The following is a 15045-nucleotide window of genomic DNA, read 5'->3' as shown; positions in this document are numbered from 1 at the left end:
AAAGATCACCAATATAAGAAAGTCATTAAGGCTGTTGGAATATAATTCCAATCCCATCAAAAGCCCTGTTTTCCAATAACGTCAAGAAAGGCCATGTTTGCCATTGGTCGTGACCCCTCTGAACGCATCACTGTTTGCAAAAATATTTGGTACTCGTTTTAGATCCAGCTTTAAATTCCCTTCCTGATCTCTAACGGCACCTCTCTGTCCAGCCTCCAGAAAACAGCTTTTCTCTTCCTTTCTCTTCCCTCTTCTGCTCACTCACTCCACCCCTCCAGCGCAAGCCGCCTTCTGTCTTGCTCCGCAGTGCCACACTCCCGCCCGCAGGGCATTCTGCCCTCAGCCCACAGCCATCTGCAAGGGACCTCGCCAGCCTCCCTGCGAACTGACACCTCTGAGCTGCACTTACAGGAGCGACACGGGCCGCCTGTGCCTCTTCAATCTCTTCACTCCTGCACTTCAACTGATTTCACAGCTAAACGCTTTAAACCAGTGCTTCCACTCACATCGACCACGTACCCTCTCTTATGTTATTTGGTACAGCATTTTTAGAGGACGTTTCTGTGAGATGATACAGAAAAACTGCATCTCACAGTACTGCATAACATAAATGTGTATGTTTCTATACGAATACTCAGTTTTCAGTACTCATCCTTAGGATCACGTTGTTCTAAAAACGCACACAGCAGCCCTGGCATATGACAACACAAAGCAAGAAATGGGGAAACAATCACTGCAGGATGTTTTTTCTCAATGTAAACATTAAAAAGTATTCCTGATCTTCAGGAAGAAAGTTTGGAACAACGTAATCCAAAACATTCCCTTTAAAATAACGATCACAAACACTTGCTGCAGTTAAGAGCGTGGGCATCAAAGTCGTGACTACTTAAAATACGGCTGAAACCACAGAGGCAGAGAACAAAAAGGGTTTTAACGCTCAGTAGTAACAAGGAAAAAAGTGTTGACAGATGAGTGTGAAATGAGTTAAGATTTATAGGAATACAGCTATGAAACCCTACTGAGCAGTGACAAAAAGTATTTTGGAAGCTACCATTACACATGCAGTACTTCCACCTATCTGCTACCAGTCTCACAAATGGCCTCATTTGTCTTTCACAGATGAACGATGAGTAGCAGTACCACAGACAGTTCAAGAAGGTAATTCAGAGAATATTTCCAATTTCATACAATGGCATGAATTAAATACGTTCATCAAAAGAGCCAAATCCATCTGTGCAATGCAAAGATGTCCGTAACTTTCCAGTACACCTGGGAGAAAGCTGTGGACCAGCCTGTAAAAGAGAATGCTCATTACAGCAGTCTCAGGAATTACTTCAAAAAATCAGCTGTGAGTGTCCATGGGAAAAAAAAAAAAAAGTAAATTATCACATCAGACTTGCTGTTCTCCTCCACGCTGTTATTGTATATTACACAGAGTTCTTGACTGCTTATAATATAAACAAACTGCACAGTGGCCCATTAGTGGTTTTCAAGTTTATGCTAAGCGTTGCAATTTATTGCTGTCCTTTAGGTTAATGTACTATTATTTCATGTATTTATAATATATTTCTGGATTTGTTGTTAATTATGATGTAATGTTTAGATACTAAAGATCAATCAAAATCCCATACTGTTTACAAATATATGTTAATCAAGTACAAAGTACTCTAGATCTCTCACGACGCAAAGTTTAATCTATAGCTCAAGGTCAACATGAGATTTAATACTCATGTCTGTATTTCCAAATTTTATCTATCCTCTTCTGTCTGGGCCAGGAAAGGGAACTATAGACCTGAGATTTTGTTTTAACTTGGGAGCACCTGTGGGAACATCAGTGCCTAGCTTTACTACCCTTTCTTCCTCCTAGTTTGTGAGCAGTTTGGTCCCTTAAGCTTCAACCTAAATTTCTTGCATATCCAAAAGTCTTGGTGAAATCCCTGGATGCTTCAAGGTCCTCATTAGAAACACCACAGCCTTTTCTGGCCCAAAGGAATGCACTTAAGACAACCACAGAATGTTGTAAGGATAACAGCACGCATCCTCCAATTTGCCCATGTCTAAACCAGGTATTGTAGCCTCCTGTGGTACAAGAGGTCTGCAGAAATTTTGTCCATATTTTATAGACTATTAGCTTGCTCCACAAATCCTAATCAGTACCTGTCAAACCCAAATGGGCTTCTGGCTGCCCAGACATGCTGCACCTCTTATATTACTGTCTACTACTGACTGTCCTCTGTATTAATATAACAACTTTGTTGCCATAAATAAATAAATAAATAAATAAAATAAATAAATAAATAAATGAATGAATAAAAAAAAAATCAGTACCCTCACAAAATTATCAACATGATTTTCAGAATCACGGACAATATTATTATTATTTTCCTATCAGAGACAAATAAAGAATGTTTCATATATTCTGGTAGGCTTTAGCATGACTTGGAAAGGAATCATCCAGTATTTCAATGGAAAGGAACAGTCTGAGAAAGGTTTTCTTAACAGGTACTAGGAAAGAAATCTTCCAATACACTTGCATTATACGGCCAGTTCTCCACCATGTAGCTTCCTTCAGCGCTGTCATTTCTCTCACCGTTATTTGTTTCTCACAGCCCTTTCCATCAAAGAATTCCCTTCTCCATAAGTTAACTTTCCAGTCTTAACACTGCCTTCTCCTGTTGTCCTTCAATCACTCTTTTCCCATGCTTCTTTTTAACTTCCACTACACTGTTTCCCTGTGTTTTGCACACTGTGATGCAAGTCCTCCAGAAAACGGAATGAAAATTTAGCTGCCATGTCCAGAGTCTGACATGAGTGAGACAGTACGGTCATTTAATATATGGAGTCCTACAAGGATACGTGTGTCCACAGCTCTACTGAAGATCAGCTTTCAAAGATCGCACAGATCAAAAAATTATTTCTGATATTCTGAAAATCTGGAGGAAATAATCTGAACCAAAGGCTTCAAATCTGACATACATTCACTTGTTTTATCTCGTGGAAATCTATATAAGTATTTTGCTATCATTCTTTTCTTATTCCCACAGCTTCTCTAAATTGAAACACTGTATTAATTAGAACATCTTATTCACAAAACAAGTAACAAAATTCAAGTCATAACTGAAAGGAAAGAAAACAAAACAGAAGGGCAGCACATAGGAAAATTATTTTAAAAGCAGTTGATGAAAAAGGAAGAGTCAGAGGAATGGCTGATTACACAAGCAATCACATGGGACAGGCAGTGACCTTGTTTACCACTGCTCTCAGGAATGACTGACAGCCCATACCCAGCCTCTATATTTCTGAAAGTTAATATTGTACTAACTTGCTACACAATGTATACTATCAATTATTTTCTTAGAAAGGAGAAGGAGCTTTATTGGGCTCAGTATCTCCCCAGGCAAATCCACTCCTGATGCATGGGCATAATGCAATAGTGAGGAAACAAAGCCCACAACACTGAACCACATATTTTCAACACTGAACCACGTATTTTCATAGTAATTACAGGAACTAAATATTAAAACACATTTTGATCTTTCCTAGTGCTGTATTTTTTTTTATTCCCTAGTGCCCTTCTTCAGTTGTGGGTAGTTACACCAGGTACAAGATGTATATCCTTGTGCATTTCACTGCATCAAATTAAAACTTCAACAGTGAAGTGCAACAACAATAAAGCATGACTAGTGTCACTGCAATAGGAACTTAACCCAGTTTCATGCATGCTATGTAACGTCACAGAGAAAACACAGTATTATTTGAAGGACATGACTTAAGTATTTCATTATGCTGTGTAGGGAGATGGCAGAAATAAAAAAACAGTATCATTAAAAAATGAGAAAAAGCAGCAGTACTGAGGAGGTAAGGGTCAAAATAAATTAGAAAACTGGTCTGTATTTGAAAATTGTTTTTGGTTGAGAAAATCAAGGAAATTATGTAGCGACAAACACAAATGAAAAAATAATAAAATCATGGGCTACCACAATATGATTTATCAGACCTGCACAGACCCAACTCTGTCTCCATGAGTCGCTTCATATTAAAACAATGGCAGAATCTGGGCATAGTGAGACATTCACGCAGGGTCCTTCAGCCAGAGTAGCTGCTCTCTATTAATAACTGAAATTGCAAACGCCACTTTGCTTAGAGCTCCGTCTCCTCAAGATAGTTAAGCTGCTCCTAACTGTAGCAGTTTCTTACTGTCTGCTTTCATCAAAGACTGATCAACTTCGTTAAATCAATCTTTGTTATTTCAGGACTGTCCCCAGATCCTTTCCTGGCAATAAGGAAGTCTCTCTTCCAGAGACTATTTCAAATAATTGCTACTATGTCAGTCTGTCAAAAGATAGGAAGAGACTTCTATTACCCATGGAGGTTTACATCAAATGTTTGTAAACTATTCCAGTGTTTCACTACCTGGACACGGTATGTGACACAACCTTGAACAGTCTCTATGAAACCACATCACAAAAACATTCATGCATTCCCCAGAAAAGCGTAAAATCGCACATGTTCTGTGGCAACCCACGCTGGAATGTTTTTATCATGCTCTCTGTTTACCTATGCTGACTGAAGTCAGTTATAACACCAGTTCGAGAGTCAGAATAACAGAAGTCTGACAGTGTAGAAGATTACAGAGGACCCTGGCCACCAGCCCACTGATGCTATCATTATGTTTATTTGTTCTAGGTTGAGATAATACTGTTTTCAGGGATTTTTTTTTTTCTGTTTACAATTTCAGATCAAAGAGAAAGGATCACCAGGTGACAGTCTAACTTTCATCTGCAAGTAAATGAGCTTCCTCAGTTCAGAACATGCTATACCTTCATTAAAAGCCTTCCAAAATGCTCTTGGGTAAAAATACGAGTGCAGTAAGTGTTGACTCGCAATGTAAGAGCTGTAGGACAAGAAAACGTATCCTTAAGCAAAACGTGTACCACATAGACATGCACATTTTTCCCCTTTACAGCTGAATTGTGCAAGCCTGGATTCTCTGTGAGCTTCAGCTCTCTCTCTGGCATGGTTAAATACAATCAGTGCTTGCAATGAACCTTCATGATGTAACACAGTGCATCAAACATACTATTTTTTATTTTCTTAAGTAATAAAAAAAATTCTAAAGCATAAGTGGCACTTAAAGACTAAAGGATATGAATCCAATGTAACTGAAACAGTGACTTCTGTTCTTGCAGGAAAGTAACTTTGAACATTGTGACCTTGGGACTCACATCACTCGAACCAATGAAGTATCTGAGCACTTCCCATTCTTTCATGGCTGTTGTTCTTGCAATTTCCTTACGAGGCACAGGCCCACTTTCCATCTTGCCTCATCATTTCAGTCACACAAAAAAGTAAGTGGCTTTGTTAGGAACTCAGTGATCTTCACAGTCCCGACTCAAAGTTTTATTCAGCACATAAGACTTCTTCCTATATTTGCTGCTCAAAGTCAGCAAACACAACACAGTTTTGCGATAACAACGCTTTTAAAACTTGGTAACACTCTGTTTCACTGTTCGAAGCATGCAGAAAGAGAAAAGGAAAACCATGTTATGAAAACTAGCTGTGAACATCAGGGAGAACACTACTACTTACCTTTAATTGTGTATTAAGGGGAATGAAAGCTCAGAAACCCAAGCTCAGTACCTAAATCTCTCTCAGCATCATGGAGCCATCAGCAAGTGAACCAGCATGGCAGTCAAGCCCTAAAGAGAAGATCACTAACAAAAAAATCTGGAAGATGGCTAGCAGGTGCCTTTGGACACCACTCCAGGGATGCTGGCAGTCCGTTGTCCAGAAAGCACGTATGTTCACCTACTGAATACCAGTACAACCTGCTGCGGGCAGCATCTCAGCACAGGCAAAGCTTATCTTGTGGAGGAACTTGTAACAGCCTCATCCTTCTCTCCTCCATCAAGCAGAAAATTTCAAATAGTATAAGCATAGCTATCGGGATAGACTGTCAATGTAAACACAACATTCTGTATTAAAATCTATTTTCAATTTTCTTTTATAAAATTCAAAATAGAAGGTCTCTATTTTATCCCATTCATTAATGGTACGATTTCAGTGACACTGTCAGGTTGGAGAGGCCAACTCATTTGCAGATGCTTTGCATAAATTCTGCTTTGGCTAAGGACAAGATCCTGATGTCCATGAAAGGAGCAAAACCCCCACAGATCTCTTTCCAACTAGTCTCTGTATTTCAGAAATGGTCAGGAAAAGGTAGGAATGGCCTTTCAGACTGAAATTTCTCAACCCCAAACCAAGCCAGAATTTGTCTGGAAGGTTGAAAATTAATGAATAATACAGCATATATTCTTTCGTTTTATTAAGTCACAGTAACTGTATAGCTAATACATCTGACCCAGTAGAAAGACAGGTGAGTGACTTAGAGACACTGCTTGATTGCAGTAAATCAATCAGAAAATGCCTTTATTAAATCACAACACCAGCTTTGTTTGTTTTTTTTTTTTTTTGTAATATACATTAAGCATATAACTTAACCCACTTAAGATGCTTCTGTGTATTAATGACAGAGAGGACTTCCTATCATCTTCTCTTAGGAGACAGATAAGAAATACCAAGCAACCAGTCTGCTCTCCAACCACTAAAGACAAAGTACAACGGAGACTGGGCATTCTGCAGCCCTGCCAAATGGGATACCCTCCAGGGCTGATATTCTAAACTGGCTGAAATTACAATTCAAACATTACTCTTAACACCAGATATACCCATCAATATTTGGAACACCAATATATATATGGTTCCAAATTTCTGCTCCCCAAGGGGAATTGGCATGCCACGTATTACACAAAGCATACACTGCAGATCCTACACTTCTTGGAGAAATTTGTCTTACAGTGTACACCATGTACAGTCAATTTGTGCAGAATCAATGATCCCATACAGGGCACTTCTGTGTGTCCAGCAGCTTACACACAGCCACTCCTACAAGTACGTGAAACTTTTGTACACATCACCAATGAACCAGTTCATTGTCCATTAACTAAATGGTCTTATAATATCAGCAATAAGTACTTGCAAGAAACACGCTCATGGATCACAAAGCAAGAAAAGAAAAATCATGCATCAGGCTGTGAAAGAACAATATTTTGGGAAATATGTGGCGAAGCTCTATTGGTCAGAGTCTCAAGCACAAAAGCAGATGATCTCAGTATGGACATTAAAATACCACATACAACAAGGGCATAATGATGATATTTAAACAATTTATAATGCGTACTAGCTAAACAAATTTTGACACTGATAATCATTCATGTCCATCAACACAAATTAGAACTTTTTATAGCTCCAGTACAGAAGGTGACCTTTAAGACCATTGGCCTTGATTCACAGTTAGCTTTAAACTAGGAAGTGGGGGCAGAAAAAAAGTCTGGTTACAAATGTAGAAATACTATTCTAACCAAGAAAGGAGGTACAGTGTCTTCCAGTGTGTATCTCAGAATATATGCATTGAGAATTTTAAATTGAAGTGTCTCCAAAATTCTTGTCTAATGCTACTCATACACGAAATCTACAGAACAAAAGAATAGCACCACATACTACTCTTCTCACTAAACATCTACAAGCACTGTTATTGTAAAAAGAAGTAAAATAAAAAAGGAAAACCATCCATCATATTATGTAAATATTTTACACGATAGATGTGTATTGAGAATCATGGGTACCAATGCGATATTGTTGCTGGATAATTATCAAGGGAGTTGTGAAATCCACCAATGTGCCTCAGACTGGTTAGAATTTTCTCAATTTTATACCATTCCAAAAGCTATACTGTTCACATCCCAAATGAAAACTATGTGGCAAAGTCAGAAAAAACTTTACTATGTTGATTCTGAGAATTTTAATGTAACGCTTTCACAGAGATGTTAATACTATATCCCAAAAAAGGCGTATCAATAAAGGTTTATTCTCTAAAACATGTTATGTTTGGTTTCCAATGTATGCCCTAAAAACAAAATTATCAGCTGTAAAACACAGAAGAACATCTTTGTTCCTAGTGACTGGAGTCCTATGCTTTGGGTTTCAATATTGATTATAGGATGTTTCCCATTTTTTGTATGAAAGTAGAACAAAAATAACTCTAAAACATTACACACATTATAGTGCATGCTCAAAAAGATGACAGAGTATATGTATACACCCAGATCTCAATGCCCTTTATATTATTTATAAAAATTACTTGTAAGCACTATATATAATTATCCCACATGGGCAGTTTTTCCTAATTTCCTCTCACTTTCCAGATGGGTTATTCCTTCCTATAGTAAACCACCGCCTGTAACAGTAATTACACTTTTCCCGAATGGTAGCAGCAAAGCTTCAGAGTATTTAAACTACCAGTAATTTAACTTTGCACAGACCAAAACATTATCAACCACTACTACACTAAATCAAGCTTTCAGGTTCTACTTGTTACAAAGGTAAGGCAAAAAACTTAATGGAAACTGCACAACTCACAGGAAGAAAAATGGTTTGAAGGAACTATAATCATGGTACCATAATAATCAAAGCTTCCAGTGTCAGGGTCATAATCACAGTGCCTGAGGCTTCTCTCTGTCACACTAGTTTACATCTGCCAGACTGTCACAAGTCTGTGCTTTCAGTGTGTAATTGCATCAGCAAGTGCAATACTCATTTCTTACCCTGTGGTGACATTTTTATTTATGTATTTAAAACAGGTTCTTCAACAGTTACTCAATGCTAGAAAGGTGAGGCTCTCCTGATGCCTAAAAGCATCACAGTGAAGGATTCGAGCATAACACATGTAACTGCCTCTACCAGAGTGATGCTAGCAAAAGTCATCTCTCACTTTTTTCCACTTTATCAGTAATTCAGTTTGGTGAACATTTTTACAAATCGAGTTTAAGGCTTTTTCACCCTATGCTAATAGCCTTAGTCTTCCCTCTTTAAGAGTGAGATTTTTAAAATGGGGAGTTCAATATGTATCACTACAGTCTCCAACAGGTTCCCCCACTATGCTAAAGTGTAAATAAAAGTTAATCAAAGCCTTTTGATTAACTCTTCAACTCTTTAATTGTCTGTCTATGGCTTTTACCATCAAAGGCAAGCAAACCTTGACAGTTGCTTCATGGGCACCAGACAAATGTTTAACATGTTACATGAGAAAAGGTTAAGTACAAACACAGCTAATAACCTGGGCTCTTTGGAGGTAGTGTCATATCCGAATAAATCTGACAGCACCTCATTGTAAAGGGCAAGAATTTATTATTGTCCAGGTTAAATGCTGTGCTCTTATCCTTTCTGTGGCTATAACATAAGAAAGGCTCTTTGTGTGCTGAAACAAATATTAAAGTGCCAACATACACAAAATGTATAAGGTGCCTGGGGATTATTCTTCAGCAAATAGTTTAACTTACTTTGGCTTCAGTCTCTCCCCTGTGAAGGGTATACAAATGATGGACGGCACTTTGTGATGATGACCAAGGATGTGTCAGTATTTGAAAAACATGGAAATCATGGCCTAATGTATCAGTAGTGACCAGCAACATCCCTGGGTAAAAAAAAGAAAAAGAAAAAAGAAACACAAAAGCACAAGAGATTAATCACTTTGAAAGAAGAGGCTTAAGAATATCTATCTAAAAAAGCTAGCCTGGCTTACATTTTGTTTCTGGAAACAAAAGAAAACAGTTGCAGAAAATTTCTGAATTGCAAGGGATTCACTTCACAAAAATGAATCAGAACTTCACCCGAAACCATATTAACAGTATTACTACTCAAGTATTACAATACAAATCTACAAAAGCCAACTGAAAAATCTGGGTAACTAACTAAAGTTGAGAACTTGTGTGACCAATATGAAGCATTGAAGTGATGAATGTTAGAGCGAAACCCCAAAACGCTCTTCACTGGGAAAGAGCCAGTATAAAAAAGATAGATGTTTCCACAATAATAATTTTTGGAAGACAAGACATTATCAAAACCCAGCCAAAAAGACCATATCAAAAGCAGTCCTGAAGAAGCATCTTTCTTATAAACGTATATGAAAGAAACTGATTTATTGCTTGAAAGGCAGCAAATAAGAGTTGAGAGCTTTCAAGTGAAATATTAAATTAGGTACTAACTTCATTGAAAACAGGTCACTGATGGATGTACTGAAATGATTAAATTAGAAGATCAGCAAAATCACAGTAACTTCTATATACTTTTTTCTCCCACTATCTGTCAGTCCATAACCCAGTTTTTAAACATTTACAAACTTGAAGTCAATTTACCATAAAAGTTTAAGTTTTTATACCATAAAAATAATTATTTTATACATATAAGAAAGGTATAGCATCACGGCAGGATTCAGGACTACAGTAAACAAACTTCAGATCTACTTTTCTGTATACAAATGTTCATGTTACCTTGCTTATTAATGACATTTAAGAAGTTATCACGCAAAGTAATCCTCCAACATTTAATTAACATGAAGTACAAAGTGACTTTAGCAGTTGAACAGCTACATTGAAGTGCATTCTAAATAATTTTCAAGGTACCCATCTATTAAAGAAAAGCAGGAATTTGCACAAGGCTCTGTTGTGTTGATTCTCCACATAAAGCACAACTGAAATATTTCATCCCTCAGGAAAAGAACTTAGGTCTTCACGTTTTATACGATGCCTAATGAAAGGATAAATGATTATCTTATTTCTGTCATGAAAGAGTATTCGCTTTCTCAGTTTGTTTACGCATGGCTCCACAATTAATCCTTTCCTCTTCTGCTCAATGCTGCTAAACAAATATATACAGTAGAAGTCTGAAAGCTCTCACAAGTTTCCATTAAAGCGCTAGCATATGCCATGTACAAAAATTTAGAATTAAACTGAAAAAACCCACACACAACTCTTGCGTACTGAGAAGCAGAGAAACACTCTCTTTGTAAAGGTTAAGTTTAATTAACTTTTCTACTGAACCACCGTTACAACATCACTAGATCGGCATCCCGAGTGTTTTCCCTCCTTGGCAACCCTGGAATCCCCCTTCCCTTAAGCCCAAACAGACACATTTCAGCAGCCAAAGCCTTGACCTTCTGGGCCCAACGCCACTCCTCAGTGCTGCCTCCTCCTTCTCCGAGGCCAAAGCGGGATGGTGAACACACGCCTGGGCTCACGGGAGGCACAGCCCAGCCCTGGAGCCTCCACACAGGATAACAGAGCATCATCGCAGGCTTCCCGTGAGCACCAACAGGCGTATGCCTCTCTTGCTCTTCTGAAATAAGGATCTTGTGAAGGTAAACAAATGCTTTCAAGACCATGAGGGCCACCAGCAGTCAAGGTACAAGACCGGTGAGAAATCCAAATTGCATCCAGAGACAAAATTGCCTACGAGTTTCCTTCTCAGCTTGCCCACCGACGCTGGTAGAGCTTGGACAGAGTGTGAGCCCACCTACATTGTGCACAGCCATTTCCTCAAAATCACCCAAATGCTAAATCTTCAATCTGACCTCAGCAAGATTCCCTCCAGTAGACACACTTTTACTGTTAGAGGCTGTGACTCTGATGCCGAGTGTTAGAAATGAAAGAGAGTTTGTTATGGAGCTAAGAAATCTGTGAGTGCATTTGGGTATTATGTTTGGGCGGTAAGGCATGTGAGTTGAGGTTGGTCTGGATGTTAATGTTGGCTTAACTGGCAATTTCCTTGATTTGTAGTGACTGTGTTGATAGGAAATACAGCTAAAGTTGCTCAAGTGCAAGTCAGCCAAGTCTTTAGTGTGGGATTATGCACACAATTTGCATTAATTCTGTTCTGAAACATCGCTTCCCTTCTAGTGAAGTGTGCGGCTCTCAATAATATATAGCATTTCCAGTGGAGAAAGCTGGAAGCAAACAGGGGTTTGTGTGCTAGAATGAGGCTGCCACTATTACTGGAGAAAGCATATTGCAAAAGAGCTAATTCAACACAGTAAGGATTTATTTTCTGTAGTCCCGTGTTTGCCTCTCCTCACGCATTAGATAACTTTATACAGAAGTTGAGTCGACTTTTGGTCCCTTTGAGCTCTCTCTTACTCCAGATAGAAAGGAGCTCTGCAGAAGGAAAAGCTGGAAGAGATGAATACATAAGGTTTCTCTCAACACTGAGCAGACAGCTTCAGCAAACGTAGATTTTTTTTTCTTCCCCCAAAGTGCTAGAAGTCTTTTATAAATACATACGCACAGTTGAATGCACCCAGAGATCTGAGCACAGCATTCTTCATGTGTATCCCATCACATGGCACAGTGCAATGAAGATCGTAAAAAAACCCAACTTTAAACGAGCCAAAAATCTGTCTGGAAGCTGGAGACAGAGAGCTGCGTAATCATCATGAGCCAGTGCAAACACAGGAATTACCAGGCTGCGTTGTCCATCAAATCTATCGGCTGTTTAGCTAACCAGGATCTTGTTTCCAGTATTGGCTAGAAATGCAGGTGTCTGCGGATGGTGCAATAAACCCCGCAGTACGCAGACGTGATATAATTTCACCCTTCTCCTCACAAAATTTTTTTTTCCCAAATTTGTAATCTCTACTTAACCCGAGCAGAGCACTGCTAGAGAGCTCACTTTGGGACCATACACTACAACATGTGTCACACAAATCCATAAAGCACACCGTGTTACCCGTTTGTTCTTTTGATGGCATACACCATATCTGAACAAATGAAGCCATGAAATGTGCTTGCCTATCTGCAGGTCTGATCAGTTCCATATGATGTACATAGTTCTTGATTCCCTATTAACATGCGTTGCCTTCAACTTTCTTAGGTTTCGTGTTTTTTGGGCTTCTTTTTTTTTATTTTCCTGTTTTCACTTACTCGCAGAAGGAGTACAGAGGTGAAAGATAATACATTTGTGGGTGGAAAGGAATTGGCTTAAAAATAGAAAGATGGGTCGTATCTGATTTGGCAATTTTGCATGCCTAATCTAAAATCCTGCTGTCTGTCACTGTTTGGAAGCAATGCATTTTTTTAGATGAAAGCCGAGGGAAAACAGGCCCTTCGCTCACATTAGCAACTATTTTTCATTAAGTCAAAGGAGGACCTTTCATACTCACATTCGCAGTTGAATTACAAATAAATAATTGCAGAACTTGTATCAACACAGAGGTCCCAAGCACAATACCACAGATGTGAAAGAACGTGTATTTATAAAACAGCATTTTGAAATATCTTACTTAGTACTGTTATTCAAACAATAAATCACTGGTGTTTTAGAACATTTGACTTGGGGCTTGGTGTGGTATTTTCCAGCTCTCATTGCTTCACACTGCAGAGCCACAGTTTTCAATTATTACAGCTCAGCTACTCCGTGTCTCTCTCCATCTCTCCCTGCAACAAAAGGCTGCTGCAACACTCCAGCAGAAATACCTAATCCCAGTAGAGAAACATGAACTGGAATCTTGGTCGTTACCTCACTTTCACTTTCAAGTGCAGGAAACTTCAACTCAGCTTTCTAAAAGACCCTTGTGACAGTTTTTCCAAAAAAGTTGTTTAGACGGAAATACGGGTTAAAGCTGTCATAAGTTCAGCCCAAAATGTTTTCTCTTATGATGTACTTTATGTATGAATAATCATAGATGAAAAGTGAATAATTCTCAAGGATTTCCTGCTTATTTTTCAAACTGGCATTAATCCCTGTTTAACAGATAACATCTGAAATCAATTGAAAGTCTTGCATACACAGAACCCAGTGGACATTTATATGTAAGGTGGGTATTACTTAGTATGTATCTCACTGCAAAAATCCTGATTTTGCTTATCCATAATATGTGGGGTGCAGCTAGGTGAAATTAATGACTATTTTACTGTGTGGTTTTTCAAATCCACCGAGATGATTAAAATACAGTTTAAGAGGAACAAATATCCTAGGTGGAAAAAAAAACAATAATTACTGATGCTTTGTTTTGCCTGACAGATACATTTGCCCTAATTTACAGCTTCCTACTTTCCATGCATTCTCTTTGGGAAACAATAAGCTTCTTTCAGGAGCGTAACATTAAAAAATACAGAGAATACACGCATAAAAGGAAAAACTAGTACAGATGTTGACTGTGGGTTAAGAGCTATTTATGCAGTATCAGAAGACTAAACCAGACTCTGGCCTGGCCATAAACTAAGCCCACGCCCTAAATGAGGTGCCAAGCCACAAAAAGCATTTGCGTCAACTGGGAATACAAGGAAAAGAAGGACTTCTAATTATAGGGCCTGGAAGCGGAAGCCCAGAGTGATTAGGAGTTTAGGCGCTGCTGTATGTTTATCTGGGAGCTTCCTCTCGCTCGCTCTCAGCCCGGGTTTGATAGATGAGGGTTGGCCTAAAGGGTGGGATTGAAGTTGCTGATGGTACACAGAGTTCTCCACAATCCAAAGGAGACGGAGACTGAATACTTGGGCTTCTGTGGCCTTGTAGGAACATAACTCTTTTCAACTAGGCGTCAGCTGGTTAGCCCAAACGGCAAAATTAGAGAGCAGCACATCTCGGTTGGGTACTTGCTATAAAATCTAGGAAACCTGAGTAGCCCAAGCATCTCCACCACATCCTATTTATAACACCTATCTAATTGCATGTTGTTTATTATATGCATACAAATGAAGTACACACAATTTCACCTTGGGTTTCAGCTTCATGAGGAACTTCACTTTAAATAAAGCCGTCTTTCAGAGCAACACAAGGTTTTTTCCACTTTCCAAAACATTGTCATTCTGTAATTACACACCCAACAACTCGACACGTTCAAGCTGCATCAGCTTTGTTTTAAAAACACCGGAGGGCACAAACGTTAGCAAAGCAGGCATGCATCTGCATGGAGGAAACATACCGATACACTTTAATTTAGGAATGCAACTTGCGTCTCCATGCACACATAGCCATGTAGAGACCAGCACCGCCACTGCACAGATACACTATTTACATGAACAGCAACAAAAAATATCAACAATTTCTCTGATTGTATTTTTAAAAAATGAGCATAGATACCATGCAACACTCGTATTATGCTTTGTAGATTTCCGAATTACAGGATCAGAGAGCTCAGCAGAACCGCGCCGACTT

At 38.7% G+C, this 15045-nt stretch overlaps 1 protein-coding gene across 12 annotated transcripts in view; it reads right to left on the bottom strand.

Moving 5' to 3' along the window:
• Positions 1–15045, bottom strand: part of BCAS3 (BCAS3 microtubule associated cell migration factor) — a 370196-nt gene that overhangs the window by 250947 nt on the left and 104204 nt on the right. For all 12 annotated transcript variants that reach the window (XM_056357251.1, XM_056357216.1, XM_056357199.1 and 9 more), the window contains exon 14: positions 9399–9532. In XM_056357251.1, the coding sequence (XP_056213226.1) occupies positions 9399–9532 (134 nt within the window). The remainder of the gene's footprint in view (positions 1–9398; positions 9533–15045) is intronic.

Source organism: Falco biarmicus, chromosome 1, assembly GCF_023638135.1.
Source record: "Falco biarmicus isolate bFalBia1 chromosome 1, bFalBia1.pri, whole genome shotgun sequence".
Classification (NCBI taxonomy): Eukaryota; Metazoa; Chordata; class Aves; order Falconiformes; family Falconidae; genus Falco; species Falco biarmicus.
This window is presented reverse-complemented; position numbering and strand designations above follow the sequence as displayed.